Source organism: Sciurus carolinensis, chromosome 2 (assembly GCF_902686445.1).
Source record: "Sciurus carolinensis chromosome 2, mSciCar1.2, whole genome shotgun sequence".
Lineage (NCBI taxonomy): Eukaryota > Metazoa > Chordata > Mammalia > Rodentia > Sciuridae > Sciurus > Sciurus carolinensis.
The window spans coordinates 190,331,208-190,349,187 of record NC_062214.1 but is presented as its reverse complement, the minus strand read 5'-3'; the positions used below and the strand labels follow the sequence as shown (position 1 = coordinate 190,349,187).

Genomic DNA, 17,980 nt, shown 5'->3' with positions numbered 1-17,980 from the left:
CAGTGGGAAAGCATTTCCCTGGTGGAGGTGTCTACCCTTCCTCCTCAGCCTGAGTGCACTGTGAACCCCCAAGCTCCTTCCACGCTAGTCTGGCTCGGCAGTTTCTGTCCCTCAAGTTCACTATGCCCCATTGAGCACCACACAGTGTAGCTGGAACATTCGCCTGAGGAAGGTACAAGCTGACCTTCCCATATGACTGTCACCACCGGGATTGGCAAGTGGTTTGCTGCCCACTCAGTCCCTCAGTCCAGGACAGCTGCCCACAAGGCCAGATCCAAGGGCACTGTGGATACATCAGACGCCCAGGACCTGATCTGTAAGTAGAAGTTGCTTTAGGTTCAATCCCCGGGCTCTCAGTTTGCAGCTGGGAAGAGAGCTTCCTGCACAGCCGCGGGCAGTAGCTGGGGCAGCAGAGCCGAGTCTTACAGAGCCGTGGGTGTCGGGGCAAAGGACCTGGAAGGCTCATGAGCTTGTGGATCTTATTGCACACGGACACATTACCTTGAAATAGGGAGCCAGCCCCAGCCTTTGGAGGCCTTAGACCTGGGCTAGAATCCCGGCTCATTCGTCAGCTGGCTGCCCACTTTGCACCGGCCTCTTGACCTCCCTGGGGTCACTGTTTTGCAGGGGTTGGCCGTGAGGACTGAATGGAGCCACCCAAGGCTCAGGGCACATGACTTTAATGAAGAGAAGGTGAAGGAGCTCAGAGGAACAGAGGGGACTGGAGCCACAGGGAGGGAGGCCAGCACTGCAGGGGAGTGCAGCTCAGGCAGCCAGGGAGTAGGATGGACACCGGCCGCCCTGCTCCTGCCAGGGCTCCACATCACAGGCAGGAGGGGTCAGCCTCTCCACACAAAGGGCTGGGAAGGGCCCAGGAAGGGTCTGGGCTTGGCCAACAGTGTGGTGGGTGATGGACTTTTCCTTCATGTCCCACACATCGAGAACATGTGACACACAGGGCACCGTATTCCAACTAGAAGCTACAAGCTACAGAGAGGGCTCCGGGTCTCGACACCTGTGTTTGCCTGAACACCTGCTGTTCTCACTCAAGCCTCACACAGTTCCACCTGGCAGGTGTGCACACCTGTGGTCTCCACCAGGGAGGGGCAGGAATATGCCTGTCACAACACTGTGGAGCAAACCCATGTCAGGCTTCTGTCACCAAAGCCCAAGCCGTGACGCCCTGTTCCCCTGAAGTCACCACTAAAGTCCATCCCGTGGGCCCCTAAGGGAGGGGCAGAGCCGCAGGGAGCCGCAGGGAGCCCTTGGGGCGACACTCCTTGCTGGGCTGTGTGGCCGAGCTGGGTGACTGTGCTGTGTCTCTTTGTCTAGGATGGCACACCCCATTTTGTCTCTCTGGCTGCTGGTGGCCGGGCTGGGTCCTTGTGCCTATGGCCAAATTACAACTACCCAGGAAAGTCGTCCAACACCTGCGGAACAGCCAGCCTCCTCTGCCTTCCCGGACAATTCCCACTTCGCCTTCAACCTGTACCGACGGTTGACGGCCCCTGACCCAAGCAGGAACGTGCTCTTCTCCCCACTGAGCTTCTCCCTTCCCCTCACGCTGCTGGCCCTCCAGGCCACACCAAAAGCCCGCGCCACGATTCTGCATGAACTGGGACTTCCCATTGTCAAGGTCCCTGAAGACAGGGTGCTCGAGCACTACAGTCAGCTCCTGGGGGCCTTCCTGCCGCCCCCCGGGGACTGCCAGACGGACACCGGCAGCATGCTTTTCCTGGGTCAGAGGCGAGACCCAGTGCTGAAGTTTGCTCAAAGAGCCCAGAACCTGTACCGCACTGAGATCTTCCCCACATCCTTCAAGAACGCCCAGGTGGCCCAGCATCAGATGAACCTGGCTATGGAGAAGAAGACCCACGGCAAGATCAAGGGCCTTTTCCGGGGGATGAAGCTGCACTCGGTCTTGATTCTGGCCAATTACATGTTCTTTAAAGGTAAATGACCCTCTACTGACCTCCTCGCAGTTGACTGCAAAGTCAAGCCCCATTCCATCCAAGATGGAAATGTCCCCTGCCCTTGCCTGGAGCTGCAGTGCCTCTGACGTCCCCCACAGATCAGCCTCTCTCCCATTCCTTCAAGCTCTCTCCTCCAGCGTCTTCACTTTCTAGCACTGGCCCCTTCCCCGCTCCCTGTCCTAAGCAGAGCTTTAGGAAGGGACACCTCCCACTGGACCCACTGCTTCATTTGTAGGACTGAGTGACCAGTGAACACGGGGGGCCCTTTGTTCCAAAGGCACATCTCAAGATGGTGACCGCTAGGTGTTAAACTGCCCGCAGGGTTCTGTGGCGTGCCCCCGGAGCCACCGTGCTCCCAGGAGCAAGTGCCTCCCGGCCACCCACACGTGCCTGAGACAAGACTCACCTTGTCAAATGGTTCTGTCAGACTGTCTCCCACCCACCAACCCACAAAAGAAACTACTGGTCACGCTGGGACACCACATCCGCCCACACCCTCCTTGCAGGCCCTGTGGGACTGTTTTGTGGACCCCCTCTCCTCTCTGGGGCTCAGAGTGGCCCTTCCAGTCCTTCCTCTGCTGGGGCACCTGCCCGTCACGTGGGCCCTTTGCACGGTGGGCACTCCAGAGACCTGTCCTCATCCTTCTCTTTCCACCGTCTCCTCAGGTGACTCTCTTGCACACTGCAGACCCCCGTGCTCTGCATCCAGACCCCCATCCCCACCAGCTACCTGGTCACCTTCTTCTGACAGCAGCACCTCAAGCTCAGCACGTTCCAAACTGAAAGCACGTCTTCCCGTCACCTCCTCCACCCTGTGAAGTCCCCTCTTCCTGCTCCTTTCCTCCAAATCTCAGTAAATGGCCCCAGCTCCTGTCCCAATCCAGGACCCCAGGGTCCCCTCAGGTTCTCTTTTCTCTTTTCTCTCCTACACAAGGTACCAAGCTGCCACTGCAAGCTGGGGACTTTACCTCTCCACCTCTCTTCAGCTGGACCAGGCCTTCCCATGGCCGCTGTCCTTGCTCAGATCACACTGTCTTCTGCTCAGACCATTGCACCTGCTTCTTAACCAGTCCTCTGAGTCCGTGGCTTCCCTGCCCACGGGCTCCCCAGTTCAGTTTCCACCCTGGAAAGGTGATCCTTCCAGAAGCCAAATCTGACCTTGAACTTCACTGCTAACCTTTTCAGCGCCCGGCCCAGCTGTGACCCCTAGGATAATGCTTCATACCTGCAGGAGGGATGGTCCCCTGCTGACCTCACCAGCCACATTTCTGGTTACCCTTCCTGCCACAGGCCAAGGGAATTAGCACCCGCCCTGCACAACACCATCTCTCTTGCCCGAGGGTCTTTATGCGGACCTGTTAGTGCCCACCTCCCCGCCACTTCCCACCAGTAGGCACTCAGGGCAGAAGTCACTGCCCCAGAAAGGCTCCTGGACAGGGTCCCCCAGGGGCTGCCAGCTTTAGAAGCAAACCAGCAACCTCAGAGTGGGGCTCTCATTTAACAATGATCACTTCCTGAAATCCAGATTTTACTGGGCACCCCATATTTGATCTGGTGACCCTTCCCGTCACCATCAAAGTGGGGAGGGCACTGTGTGCTTTGAGCGTGCAGAGTCTGAGGTCTGAGCAGCAGCCACGTGCTGGGAGTCGCACTCGGATATGCTTCCACTCCTCGCTGAGTGTCTCAGGTACCCAACAAGAAGGCTATGTCCGGCCACAGTTGACACGGGAGGACACTAATGGACCCTTCCCTCTCTGGCCTCACCTGCCATATCTGTCTCACTCCTGCTCCAGCTACACAGCCTTCCCCAGGTCCCTTGCACATGACAGGCCTCTTCCTGCCGCTGGGCCTTTGCACCGGTCATTTCCTTCCTTGTGGGTTCCTGCCAAGTATGCCTGGCTCAGTCCCTTCGTCTCTTAAGTCTTCACTCCACACCGCATTCTCAGGAAGGCTATATGTGAAATATTAACTCTCCTTCCCTGACATCCCTTACTTCCTCTGGCTTTATTTCTCTCCTTGGCACGTATCACATGGTTCTTTTCTTATTTGTCCTGCTCCTGTTTCCCCTGGTGTGTAAGATCCATGTGGACAGGGACCGCTCATGTGTGCCTGCATCTTCTGCCCCAACAACAGCAGCTCCTCCCTAAGTATCTCCAAATGAATGACGTTCCCATGGCCACTGCTGTCCCCTGACACCCGCGTGCTCTCTCATAGGGAAATGGAAGTACCACTTTGACCAGCAGGTCACGAAGCTCATGCCCTTCTCAGTGAGCGATGAGCTCACGGTCCCGGTGCCCATGATGCAGAAGCTGGGCTGGTTCCAGCTGCAGTACTTCCACCACATGCACAGTCACGTCCTCCGGGTGCCCTGCGCCTGCAACACCACTGCCATCTTCGTTCTTCCTGAAAAGGGGAAGGTCGCCAAGGCAGAGGCGGCACTGAACAAGGACAATTTTGACCAGTGGACTCGGCCTTTCCCACTGAGGTAAACCCCCAGCTGTGTCCGCGCCTGTGTGACGCGAGGCTCTTGCAAGAGCCACTGCCAGCCCTCTGCGGCTGGGAGCTGAGACCCTGCCGGTCTTTGGGCCATGACATGAGGGGCTGGAACCCGATCACACACTGATTGTCACACAGGACTCAGCCACTCAGTCCTCCGAGAGCAGGGAACAGTGGTTCAAAATCATCTGCAGCCACGTTATCAGCACATCACCACCGAGCAGCCCCCTTCAGATTACAGGTCGCCTTAGCATTTGGAAGCATTGAGAATCTGTAAAGAAATGGGCAATATTTAACTTAGCTCTACCAAGCACTTCCCAGACAGGATTCCCACACAACACTCAGCTCAACAAAAGACCCATAAACAGCAACAGTCCCATGGAACCCACAGTCTGGTGGCTGCCAAGGGTCTTCCCTCCTGGCTCATAAGCGGGTATATTTCAGGCAACGGGTAAGCAGCACAGAGGGATCCAGGACCCGGACTCTTTCCTGGTCACCTTGCCAGGGAGGCTTTCTAGGAAAGTCCATGACGTGACCACCACTGCACGCCCCTTGGCAGGGCCCTGAGATCGATGGCTTGTTTCCCTCAGGTATTTAAGGCACCTTGCTACTCAAAGTCTGGCCTCCGTCACTGGCTTCATCTGGGAGTTTGCTAGAAATACAGGACCTCAGGCCCCACCCCACGCCTGTGAATCAGGATCTTCTTTTCATAAGATCTCAGGTGATTAATGCACATGTGAAAGATTGAGAAGCTCCGACCTAGACCCAGGAGAATCCCGTTGCTTCCGGACAGATCTCCCCGCTCCCCATCTTTACAAACCATCCAAGTGGTGACGAGTGTGCTCTCTCCCAAGTTCCTTCTCCACACCCACCCTCTCTCTTCGCCCCGACCCTGTCTTCTCAACCCGGGCACATTATGGGCCTGAGAATCTTCGAGTGTGCAGGGCTGTCCTGTGCAGGAGAGGAAGTTTGGCAGGATCCCCCGCTGCTCCAGCTGCTGGGTGTCAGGGTCACGCCCCACTCCCAGTTGGGACAGCCAAATACGCCCCCAGTTGTTGCCGATCTCATGATCTGGGAGTCAAAGCTGCTCTTGTCCTAGACCAGGAATCCTGGGTGTCCGAGGGTGTGGAAGCGGGGCCTGGCACTGCACTCAGCCCTGAGTCTTCCTTGACCTGCAAATGCCTGGCAGGTGCCAGGGTGAGCCTCACCCAGCCAGGAGTCGCGCCTCCTGACAGGGCCTGCTCATGCTCCCCGGAGGTGGCAGGGAGCCTCCAACACAGCTCCTGTTGCTTGGTCACCCAAGGACACCCCTGGGGCTGCCTGGAAGTGACAGTGGAAGGGAGAAGACACACTTTCTTGGGGCCGAAGCAGAGAAACTAAAGCTTGGAAGACGGGTCCTCAGTGCACAGTCCCCCCGGAGCCTCCATCTACCGCCCTGCAGGGCCAGTCCCCACAGGGGCTAGTCTTTGTTTCCTGAGTTGGTGGGGTTTCTCCCCCCAACCTTATTGCTGTCCTCGACAAACAACAATTGTATATGTTTAAGGTGGGCAACCTGGTGAGTCAAGGTGCACACACGGCAAAACACGTAGGATGATCCAGCTGGGTGGCACGCCCTGGCCTCGCACGGCCCCCTCTTTTTGTGTATGGCAAGAACACGTAAGAGCTACTCTCAGCCAAGGTCAAGTGTGCAGCATGGTATTAACACCTCCACTCACCATGCTGCACGAGAGAAATCCAGAACGTTCGTCTGCCTGGCTGGCACGTGGCCCCACCTCCCCCACCCCACTGCCAGCCCCAGCCACCAGCCTTCCACTCTGCTTCTGTGAGAGTGACCTTTTCACCTGTAAGTGGGATCACTTCCCCTCCTGGGCTCTTGACGTGCAGACGTGGAAAGGTGAACAGGCGGGGAACCCGAAGGTGCAGCTGGGTCCTGCCCCAGGACTTCAGAGCCGTTAGGCTGGGCCTACAGAGGGCGGGACGTGGGACGGGCAGCACGTCGAGCCACAGGTGTCACTTCAGCTCGGTCTTCTCTCATTCTCCCGCGTAGCAGGAGGAAGCTGTATTTTCCTAAACTCTCCCTAACGGGGAACATGGACCTGGACAAGCTGGTGCTCTCGCGGGACAGCCTGGATGTATTCAGTTACGACCTCGGCCTCTCGGGCATTTCTGTGCAAACCATCCCCATGAGGCTCTCCAAGGTAAGTCAGAGCCCTGGAGTCCAGGGCGTTGTAACAAGTCCAGGTTTGCTCACTTCCTTGTTCATTCAGCCAAGGGGGCTGTCCCTGTGCCCTTCCGGTTCCTGGTGATGTCAGAGGCGGAAATGGAGAACAGCAGCCCCCAGGGGTGCCCTGGAGAGGGCTGAACCTGGGCAGGAGGGGCTCCCAAGCTCACCACCTGCTCTGTGGGGAGAAGGAGCCCTGGGGTCCTCCAAGCTGGACGTGTTTTTGCAATACTGAGTCCTCTGGGGAGGGCGGGTACCTCATGTTGAGGGAGCTACGCGAGCTGGGTCCAATTGCAGAAGCAGTTACACAGGATGTGGGGTAGAGAGGGATGGGGCAGCACAGTGAGGTCCCCAGAGATGGTGCCTAAGCTACACCACCACCATGGGACCCTCCAAGGAACAGAAAAAAGAAATGTGCAGAAATCCTGGCTAACTTTGGGAAAAAGAAGCTGGAGGGGGGGCATGGGCACATGGGGAATGGGAATGGCCGTGGGCGCAGCTTTTAGAACCAGTTACCTGGTTCCTGGTTCCTGGTTACCAGGATCCTGGCTAAGGTGCGAGGTCACTCAGGAGTGGGGAGAAGGCCACAAGGCTTTGAGCAGGAGGTGGATGGCTGGATCTGAGCTTTAGAGAGCCCTGGCCCACACAGCAGATCACTGCAGAGCATCCTGGAGGCCCTGGAGATGAGAAGTGGCGTCTCCAGGCCACGCCAGGTCCTGCCTCTAGTCAGGAAGCCCCAGGATTGCTCTAGGGCTTCTGGGCACAGCTCAGAGTGAGGGTCAGGGTGGTACCGCCTGGGAGAAGGGGCTATTTCTGCTCAGGTTGACACTGTGAACCTTGGTCCCCAAAGGCAGTTCACAGGGTGGAACTGATCATGGATGAGAAAGGAACAGAAGGGGAAAACGTTGCCAACTTCAAGTACCTTCCCAAGTACCAGATCCCTGGCATTTACTTCAACAAGCCCTTCCTACTGTTCCTCTTTAAGGAAGGCAGCCACAACCTTCTCTTCATAGGGAAAGTGACAAATCCCAAAGCATCATAGAGCCAGGTGACAAGAGGGCCTGCCTCTTCATCCTCCCACCCAGCCCCAATCTTCCTGGGGGCTCCAAGAGAAAATGGAAAACAGGACCGGAACTCATTGACTCGAGCACACAACTAGGGATCCATCTTCTGGGTCTTTGCACAAATCCCGCCGAGGGATTGTCCTCACTTCGAGACTAGCAAATCAAGGTGCAGGGCACAATCTTGCACTTTCAAAGGTCAAATTCGCAGCCCCAACACCAACCTTCCCATGAGGTTCCTAGAGCCGAGTCTCTCCTGACCTTTCCCTAGCTCCCCTTCCTCTGCTGATTATGGACCTTTCCCTTCCTCTGACTTCCTCTGACCCTTGCCACCCGGATTACAGTGAAACTGTGCTTCTTTGTAGAATTGATTCAATAAAGTGGCAAGTGCAGGTAGCACTCTGGTGTTACTGGGGAGGCTGTTGCCCTGGAAAGACCTGATTGCTGGGAGTGGCCTGGGAGCCCGTTTGTGAGACATAGAGGCAGGACCGTCCTTGTCATTGCTGCCTGTGGCCTCTGGCAACTCGAGACTGACAAGGTACCAGCCGAGTCCCTCTCCTTCATAAGTAACTGAGAAGAAAAGCATGCCCAGGACTCGGAGTCTCTTTGATGAGAGGCTGTTCAATTCCACGTTGCCACCAACTTGGTTCCCACAAAAGATGACCCAGCACAAACACTCCCTAAGACCTTCCAACCAGTGCTGTTCGAGAGGGAGCCTCTCCCTGAGAGGACAGTGCAGGGCAGGCACTGACTCCTTCGCCAGAGTCTCCCTCTGACCTTCCGTCCGCCACTGATCGCTGGAGTCAGCATTCCTTGGGTGCCAACTTCATGCAAGGTTGGAGGAAACCGAGAGGGTCACCTTCAAGATGCAGGTGTGAGTGACACACTGCCGTCCTACAGCCACCCTGGGTACATGAGCAAGGTCACCGGCGTGATCCATTCCCTTGCTCTACAGAGATGGCAGGTGTGTCAGATGGAGTTCTAAGCAGAGTGGGAGAGCAGCCCAGCACTGGCTGAGTCTGCCTCATGGTGGGTGGGGGTGAGAGAAGGAGCAGCTCAAGCTGATGCCAAAGGGCAGGTGCCGCCCGTCGATGGGAACCCACGGGAGCTTGGACGGCCGTGTGGTCTCTCCAGACGGTCCTGTAAGCCAGCCCTATGACCTCAGCTGTTCCACTCTGACCACAGCCTCCTTTCTGTCCGGCCCATTTGTCTCATTCCCAACCCACCATCCTTCAACCCCCTGGGATGCTCGACCCATTGCTGGCCTAGTGGCCACTGTGCTTTCTTCCCCGGGTCCTCACTTCCTCCACGATCAATCCCATTCCCAGATCCTCTGTTCGTCTCTGGCTTTATCAAAGTCACTTGGCAAAGCCTGCCAACTCTCTCCCTATTCCAAGTTCCAGCCACTGAACGAGGCTAGTGGAACACACACCCACTAACTGGTCTCATTTTAATCTCAAGATCACTAATCTCAAGGAGAGCCTGGGTCCTGGCAGGCAGCCACCCTGCAGCCCTCTCAGGCTCCGCTGGCCTGAATCAACATGGCCCGCCTTCCTCCCTACCCCCTTGCCTCCCAGTCCTGTGTCCCAAATCCCTCTCAGCTGGTGATCTCACTGCCTCTTTCACTGGCAAAAGGCAGGAGGCGCCCTGCTGCCCACCCACCATCACTCAGGCCCTGCTCCACCTCCTGTTGCACCGGTGCCCTTCCCCATCCTCCCCGAGGCCAGCCCTCCACCACGCCAGGCCGTGTGCATCTCACTCGCTCAGAGACACCCCCAGCTCCCCACTCCTCTATCAGACCCCCACACACATCCTCCCTCTCACTGGGTTTTTCCATCGGGATGTGAACACACTGTTATTGCTTTCTTATAAAAACAGAGATAGATGGACAGACAGATCCATAGATGGATAGAGAGAAGTAGCTTCTCTTGTGCCGGGCTAGCTCATACGCAGGGTAAGGGTGCGGCGTGAAGACCCAGACTCTGGGAGCTGGGTGGAAGCAGGCTTGCGGTGAGCAGCCTGCAAACTCATTTATTGCAGGAACAGCTATACATTTTATAGGTTTCCTGCCCAATCCCAATGTGCCACGGGGGATCAGACCACCAGGTTCTTATATAGGTTCCCTTGGTAACGCTGAGTCAACTTGGGGCAGTTGTTTACTTTCCTAGGTAGCCAAAGCGGATCGCTCCTCCCTACAAGTTTTCCTTACACACTTGAGACGTTCACTGCTGCCAGCCAAGAACTAGGATTTCTCCCAACAGACAGATAGATAAACATTTTCCCTTCCAGCTAACGCACCATTGCTTGAGAAAGTTATTGATTCTTCTGTATCCAAATTAGGGCACCTGGCCATCCCAGTCTGCCTGGGAATGCAAGAGTCCCATGACACAGGAGCTTGAGTTTTATAACTGGAAGTCACCAGATGCAGACTTCCCTGCTAGAATTAAGGAAGCTTCCAGACAAACCAGGACAGTTCCATCCTCTTTGGGGAGCAGAGGTGCAGCTCAGCAGTAGAACACTTATCTAACAGGCACGAGGCCCTGAGTTCAATCCCCAGCACTGCAAAAAAAGAAAAGAAAAACAAAACTGCTTCTTTTCATTGCTTTGAACATGGTCCTCCAGTAGGTTCCCTCCCTGTCCCCAAAAATGATAAGTTGAACTTCACTAAAATAAAGTGTTTACACTTCAAACAATACTATTAGGAAGATGAAGCCACAAGTTTCTTACAGAGTGAAACAGTCTTATATCCAGCAATACTCATCTAGGTAGTTACCCAACTCACTTGAAAATGTCACCTACACAAAATCCCGTACCCAAATGTTTATGCCAGTTTTATTCACAATCACCAAAACTGGGAGCGGCCAAGATTTCCTTCAACAGGTGAATGGATAAACAAACTGTGGTACATGCAGACCGGGATGTGTCATTCAGCAATCAAGATAAAGTGATAAGAAGAATGGACCTGTCGAATCACAAGAGACATGCGGGGACCTTAACTGCATGGTGCTGAGTGAAAGAAGCTAGTCTTAAAATCAGCAAATTAGGGTGACACAGCCACATGAATGCTTATAGCAGCTCAGTTCACAATAGCTAAGCTATGGTGCCAACCTAGGTGCCCCTCAACAGATGAATGGATAAAGAAAACATGGTAAATGATATACTTAATGGATTATTAGTCAGCCCCGAAGAAGAATGACTTTACAACATTTGCCAGTAAAGGAATGGATCTGGAGACTATCGTGCTGAGTGAAATAAGCCCATCCTGAAAAGCCATAGTTCAAATGTTTCCTCTGATGTATGGAAGCTAACCCACAAGGAGGGAGGGAAGAATAGAAGTTCAATAGATTAGATAATGGGGAATGGGGGTAGGAAAAGGAAAGGAGTGGAATGAATCTGGCATAATTTTCCCAGGCACATATATGAAAACAAAACACTGCATCCCACCTTCATGGACAGCCACAAGAATGATCTCTTAACTAGAATAAGATATTTTCCATGTTTGCATAATTACACCAAAATGGATTCTGCTGTCCTGGGTAACTAAAAAGAACCAATAAATTTTTTAAAAATTTTAAAAAGAAGCTGGTCTGAAAGGTTGCGCGCTGCATGATTCCATCTGCAGGACCTTCTGGAAAAGGCGAAACTGTGGCAACGATAAAAAGACCAGCACTTGCCAGGAGTTCCCAGGGTGGAGGGAAGAGTCGGACGGGGAACTTAGGGCGATGGAAGCATTTTGTGTGACGAGGTAATGGTGGTGTGTGACACCGGCGTTTGTCAAAACCCATAAAACTTTACAGACAAAATATGAGCCTGAAAACAGGCAAGCAAAAAAAATCATTTAGGAGCTGGGGATCTCAGGAGGAAAGTCAGTGTGGCAAAACAACCCAATCCTATTACGAAAGCGTAAAGCAACTTCACTGAGGGACGGGTTGCAACCGAAGTGCCTCTGGGAGGGAGTGTGGAAAGGCCAAAGGTGAGCAGGTGGCAGCTGAGCACTCTGCTCTGGTCACCTTGGCTGATTCCCACAGCTGGGCAGTTAACCATTCAGACGCCACTGTCCCTGTGTCCAGGAATTAAACAATTAGCCAAATGAAGTGCGTGGAGGGTAGAGGGTGATTATAGACAAGAAAGAGAAACTAAAATACTCTGGGGCTCAGAGTTGGAGATGCCGGTATGAACTCAGATTCAACTTAATATAGACAGAGAGGATTACGTAGGTCAAGGCTCACAGAACGTGCAGTAAGCAGGTGGTGTACATGCCTGTATCCCCGGCTCATCAACGGAGAAGGTCTGTGAGCAAGGGAACCTCAGTAGCAATGAGCACAAGACCTTGGTTTCTAACACCACTCTCCAACAAAGCAACCAGGACTCCTTAGAGAAACCGCTGATTCTAGGACCACGGTGGGAAGTACGTACGACCTGGAGCATCTTACACTGCTAGAAAGTAAGGAGTACTTTTTTTTTTCCTTTGGGCCAGGGATTGAACACAGGGGCACTTCATCACTGAGCCACATCCCCAGCCCTTTTTATATATTTTATTTAGGGACAGAGGCTCACTGAGTTGCTCAGGGATTCTCTAAGTTGCTGAGGTTGGTTTTGAACTTGTGATCCTCCTACCCCAGCCTGCCAAGCCTCTGGAATTACAGGGGTGCACCAGCCCACCCGGTGATAAGGAAGTACTTTAAAAACCCTACAACGCTGGGGCAGGTCAGTGGAACACGGAGTCAACAGAAAGAACTCCTGATGTCCAAAGTTGGATCAATCTGAACAAAAAATAAAATAGTGTAATAGATTATAGTGGTGTGTATACATACATACTAGATTATAATTCAAACTATTAAATAAATATCCACAAGTCCATACTGACATAAATCAAATTGAAAAATAAATTGGAAAAAAAATCTTTCATGCAGAAGAATTTCAAATAATTTATGTAAATACCCAGCCTTCAGGTGTCATTTAATTTCCCACCCTTAAGTGTGGGCTACACAAACTGACATCCTTCCAAAGGCACAGAATGGAAAAGAGGGAGGAAATAATAACTTTACAGTGAAGCAACTTGATAAACATACCTCTGCCAAGAGATCAAGGTCAATGTCAACACGGATGAGTTCGGCTGATACTACATAGCTTTGATATGATGTGATGGGGACAGACTTGACCTCTGTGACCACCCTCTGAAGAACCCATAACCTCAGTTGAAACCTGAGAAAAACACACAAATTCCAGGAGACAGAGATCCTACAAAATATTTGACTACCAGGTCATCAAAAACAAGGACAGCCAGAAAAACTGTCACTCAAAAGAGGAGCTGAAGGAGACATAATGACTAAGTGTAATTTGGAAATGGATGGGATACCAGGGCAGAAAAAAGAACATAGGTAAGAGAGACTCACATTGAAATGTAAGTACAGGCTTTAGTTTATAATAATGTATTGATAATGGGTTCAGTGATTATAACAAATATGTCATACATATGTAAGCTGTTAAGAATATGGTGGTCTGAACTGAGGGTGTATGGGATCTTTCTGTAATATCTTTGCAATTTGCCTGTGCATCTAAAACTTAAAACTTCATGTATGTGTGTGTGTGTGTGTGTGTGTGTGTGTGTGTGTGTGCACACGTGTGCATGTGCACTATAAATAGGAAAAATATTTGTAAATAATATATCTGGTAAAGAATTTGAATCCAGAATACATAGGAATGCCTACAACTCAATATGTAAACAAATGAGTTACCCTACTTTCACAATGACCAAAGACTTGAATAAGCATTCACCAAAAAAAAAAGACCTACAGATGGCTAAAATGCACATGAAAAGTTGCTCCATTTAGTTATCAGAGAAGTGCAGATTAAAACCAAACATGGTGAGTTACAACTACACATTCCCTGGAATGTCTATAATCAGACAATATCAAGTGCCGGCAAAGACAGAGAACCTGGGACTCAAACCTTGCTGGCCAGAGTATATAATGGTGCTGCCACTGCATAAAGCAATTTGGCAGTTTCATCAAAAGTTAAATGTAAACTTACCATTTGACCCAGCAATTCCACTCTGAGGAATCTACCAGACAGAAATGAAAATTATGTCCACACAGAAACAGACTTGCACATGAACACAAGTTCATTAAAATAATATAAATTCACATACTAAAATATGTGAACATAGGAATAGAATAGCATGTAAATAATATAAATTCATACATAAATAACAGCCTCAAACTGGAAATAATACAAACGTCCATCAACATGTGAGTGGATCAATAAAATCCTGTACAATGGAATGCTCTTCAGCAATAAAAAGGAATGATCTGCTGATAAATGCAGATGCAACGTGGATGAACCTTGGAAAAGTACACTAAGTGGAAGAAAGTCAGACCCAGAGGACAAACAAGAATTATCTGGAAAGGCAAGAGTGTGGAGTCAGAAAGCCAGTCAGTGGTGGCCTTTGGATATAGCTAGGAGTGACAATTGGCTACAAAAGATTGAGAAATGATCTCAAACTGGATCATGGTGGTGTTGGTACAACTCCATAACTAAGACTCATTGAATCATACACTGACCATGCGTTTAAGTTACATCTCAATAAAACATCTAATACTATGTTTAGGAGGAGATTGTACTGTTTCTAATACATACAGTAACATCTAAAAGTTTTTAAATCTTTGAGGTATCATAATTACAATAAGTTAGAAAAAGAAGTACAGGTCAGGTCAGGTGTGCACCAGCTACTCAGGAGGCTGAGGCAGGAGGATCATTAGCCTGGGTAATTTAGTGAAACTCTGCCTCAAAATAAAATTTTTAAAGAAATGGGGGTGTAACTCAGTTGCAGAGCTCTTGCCTAGCATGTGTGAGGCCCTGGGTTCAATTTGCAGTACCAAGAAGAACAGGGAGGAGGAAGCAGGGGGGAGGGAGGGAGAGAAGGAAGAGGAAGGGGGAGGAGGAAAAGGAAGAGTCAAACAGAACAACACAGTAGAAAGGAAATAAGAAACCTAAAATAAATTAATGAAACAGGAAGCAAACATAAACAAGATAGATCAAGAAATCCAAAAGTCAGTTCTTTGGACATATATTTAATGACTCCTTAATTGAAGTAACTTTGATGACTCAGTGAGATTCATCAAGAAAAAGAGAAAAGCACAAGAAACACAAGTCAGGAATGACTAAGGGGCCATTCCTATGAATCTGGAACATAGTAAAGAGATAACAACAGAATATGAAAGCTGCCTAAATAAACTTTACAATTAGATGAAGTGGACAGATTTCTTTTTTAAAATACTACTTAAAGACATAGAAGCCACTCAAGAGGCTACGGCAGGAGGACTGTGGGTTCAAAGCCAACCTCAGCAACTTAGTGAGGCCCTAAGTAACTCACGAGACCTTGTCTCTAAATATTTTTTTAAAAAGGGCTGGGATGTGGCTCGGTGGTTAAGAACCCCTGGGTTCAATCCCCAGTATCAAAAAGCAAAAAGAAAGAAATAGAAAATCAGAATAGTTCTCAATGAAATAAATCAAATCTAAAAAGAAACAAAGAAAAAAGAAAGAAAAGAAAGAAATCAAATTCATAAACAAGCAAAAAATTCTCCTAAAGAAAATTGTAAGCCCAAATGATTTCTCTGACAAATTAAGGAAACACTAATGTCAAGCTTATACGCTTTTCTGCATTTTAGAATCCAGAGACGCCTTCCTACGCTGCAAACTGTTTAACAGGCATGACAGGAAGACCCTGACACCAAAACCAGTAGTGAAAGAAAAACTGCTGACCTTGTGTGCTGAAACCATTGCTTAATCATCTCTCTCAACCCCACAAACCCTCTCAGGTGGGTAATTATTCTTTGCTTCATTCAATGTATCAGAAAACTGAGGTGGGGTAATAGATGTGATCCTACAATATGTATAATCATAAATGAGAGATTACACTCCATTTATGTATGATCTATCAAAATCTATAATGCATTCTACTGTCATGTACAACTAATTAGAACAAAAAAATTTTTAAATTAAAAAAAAAAACTGAGGTGGGAAGACTGGTCTGACTGATCATGGGTTCCCTCTTTAGCTTCTTGGTTCTAACTCCCTGCATCCTCGTCCTCTGTGAAGATAGGGTGTTGAGAAGCTGAGTCTCAAGTAGGGAAGGAAGAAGTTAAATTGTCTCTGTTGATGACATGATTTTATATATAGAAAACCCTAAAGACTCCACCCACCAAAAATCATTAGAATAATAAATTCAGTAAAGTTGTAGAATATAAACATGCAAAATGATTTCCTGTATACTAAACAACAAGCTATCCATCTATCAGAAAAAAAGAATCCAAGAAAATATCCCTATAAAAAATAAAAATACTTAGAAATAAATTCTTCCAAGAAGGTGAAACACCTATATACTGAAAATTATAAGTTGGTGAGAAATATTTTAAAAGTCACAAATAAATGGAAAGATACCCTATATTTATGGATTGAGTCAATATTGTTAAAATATAATATGGTACTTAAAACAATCTGCAGATCAAATTCAATCTTTAATCAAATCTGAAAAGCATTTTTCATAGAAATAGAAAAAAAAATCTAAAATTCATATGAAACCACAAAATACCTGGAATAGCCAAGGCCATATTGAACAAAACAATAAAATCAGAGTCATCAGATTATCAGATTTCAAACTATATTACAAATCTATAATAATCAAACAGTATGGTACAGTCATAAAAACAGACACACAGACCAACAGAACAGAGTAAAGCCCTGAAATAAATCCACATATTTATGGTTAACTGATTTTCAAGAAAGGTGCCAAGAATACCAAAGAGAAAAGGACTGTCTCATCAATAAATGGTAATGGAAAACTGCATAGCCACATGAAGAAGGATGAAATTAAACTCTTACTTTGGACTGGAGATATAGTTCAGTCAGTAGAGAGCTTGCCTCCCATGCACAAAGCCCTCAGTTCAATCCCCAGCACCACACACAAAAAAATTAAACCTTACTTCACACCCCCTTCAAAAGTCATCTCAAAATGGATTAAACACTTAAATGAAAGGTCTGAAGCTACAAAATTTTGGGGAGAAAACTACATGACATTGGTCTGGGCAATGACTTTTTTTCAGATTTGATTTTAAAAGCACAGGCAACAAGTACAAAAAATGATAAATGGGATTGCATCAAAAGCTCTGGACCACAGAGGAAACAACAGAGTGAAGAAACAACCTATGGATTTGGAGAAAATATCTACAAACCATACATCTGATAAGGGATTAATATCCAAAATACATAAAGAACACAAACAACTAAAAAGCAAGAAAGCAAATAAGCTGGTTTTAAAATGGACAAAAGAGTAGGAGGGGAGGTATAGAAGAAGTTCATTGGATTAGACAAAGGGGAAGGAAGGGAAGGGAGGGGACAGGAATAAGCAGGACAGTAGAATGAATTGGACATAACTTTCCTGTGTTCATGTTCATGTATAAATACACAACAGTGAAACTCCACATCACGGTCAACCACAAGGATGGGATCAAACTGGAATGGATGGGACCCATGTAGGTATGTCAAAATACACCCTACTGTTGTGCATATCTAATCAAAAAATGGACAACAGATCCAAACAGACTTCTCAAAAGCAGTCATAAAAATGGTCAATAGATAAATGGGAAAACGCTCAACATCACTCATAATTTGTGAAAAGAAAGATAATAAGTATTGGTAAGAACATAGAGAAAAGAGAACTTTGCATACTGTTGGTGAGGATGTAAATTGGTAAAACAATTATGTCAAACTATGGAGATTCCTCCAAAAACTAAATATAGAACTACCGAGTGAGTGGTTCTGCAATCCCACTTAGTGGGATTAAGAATCGACCTTAGTGTCCATCAACCAATGAATGGATAAAGAAAATGTGGTATGTATACACAATGAAATAGTGGTCAGCTTTTAGAAAGAAGAAAATTCTGTCATTTGCTACAACATGAATAACCTGGAGGACACCATACCAAATGAATAAGCTGAACACAGAAAGACATGTTTTGCATGAGCTCACTTTTAGTTGAATCTGTAGAGCCAGAGAGTAGCGTGGTGATTACCAGTGACTGGGAAGGAGTGGGGATGGGAAGTTATTGGTCAAAGGGTACAAAGTCTGTTAGCCAGGAGATCTGTTGAACTCTATTGTATAGCACAATGATTATAGTTAATAATGAGGTTCCTTATATTTCAAAACTGCTAAGAGAGTAAATTTCAAA

At 48.7% G+C, this 17,980-nt stretch overlaps 1 protein-coding gene across 2 annotated transcripts; it reads left to right on the top strand.

Moving 5' to 3' along the window:
* The first annotated feature begins 184 nt into the window (after window positions 1–184).
* LOC124977449 (alpha-1-antiproteinase-like) lies at window positions 185–16,209 on the top strand. Of its 2 annotated transcripts, none has more exons than XM_047541005.1 (5): window positions 185–316; window positions 1,333–1,952; window positions 4,188–4,458; window positions 6,517–6,667; window positions 15,422–16,209. In XM_047541005.1, the coding sequence occupies exons 2-5, from the start codon at window positions 1,334–1,336 to the stop codon at window positions 15,479–15,481; spliced, it is 1,101 nt and encodes a 366-aa protein (XP_047396961.1). In that variant the 5' UTR covers window positions 185–316; window position 1,333; the 3' UTR covers window positions 15,482–16,209. The 2 variants fall into 2 exon arrangements, with proteins under 2 accessions (XP_047396961.1, XP_047396960.1); XM_047541004.1 differs by lacking the exon at window positions 15,422–16,209 and adding an exon at window positions 7,541–8,135.
* The last annotated feature ends 1,771 nt before the right edge of the window (window positions 16,210–17,980 follow it).

Excerpts from the sequence above, each read along its gene's own strand:
- LOC124977449 (XM_047541004.1), top strand. The coding sequence starts at position 1,334 with ATGGCACACCCCATTTTGTCTCTCTGGCTGCTGGTGGCCGGGCTGGGT. Across the intron at positions 1,953-4,187 it reads CAATTACATGTTCTTTAAAG|GGAAATGGAAGTACCACTTT; the intron begins GTAAATGACCCT and ends GCTCTCTCATAG. Across the intron at positions 4,459-6,516 it reads ACTCGGCCTTTCCCACTGAG|CAGGAGGAAGCTGTATTTTC; the intron begins GTAAACCCCCAG and ends TCTCCCGCGTAG.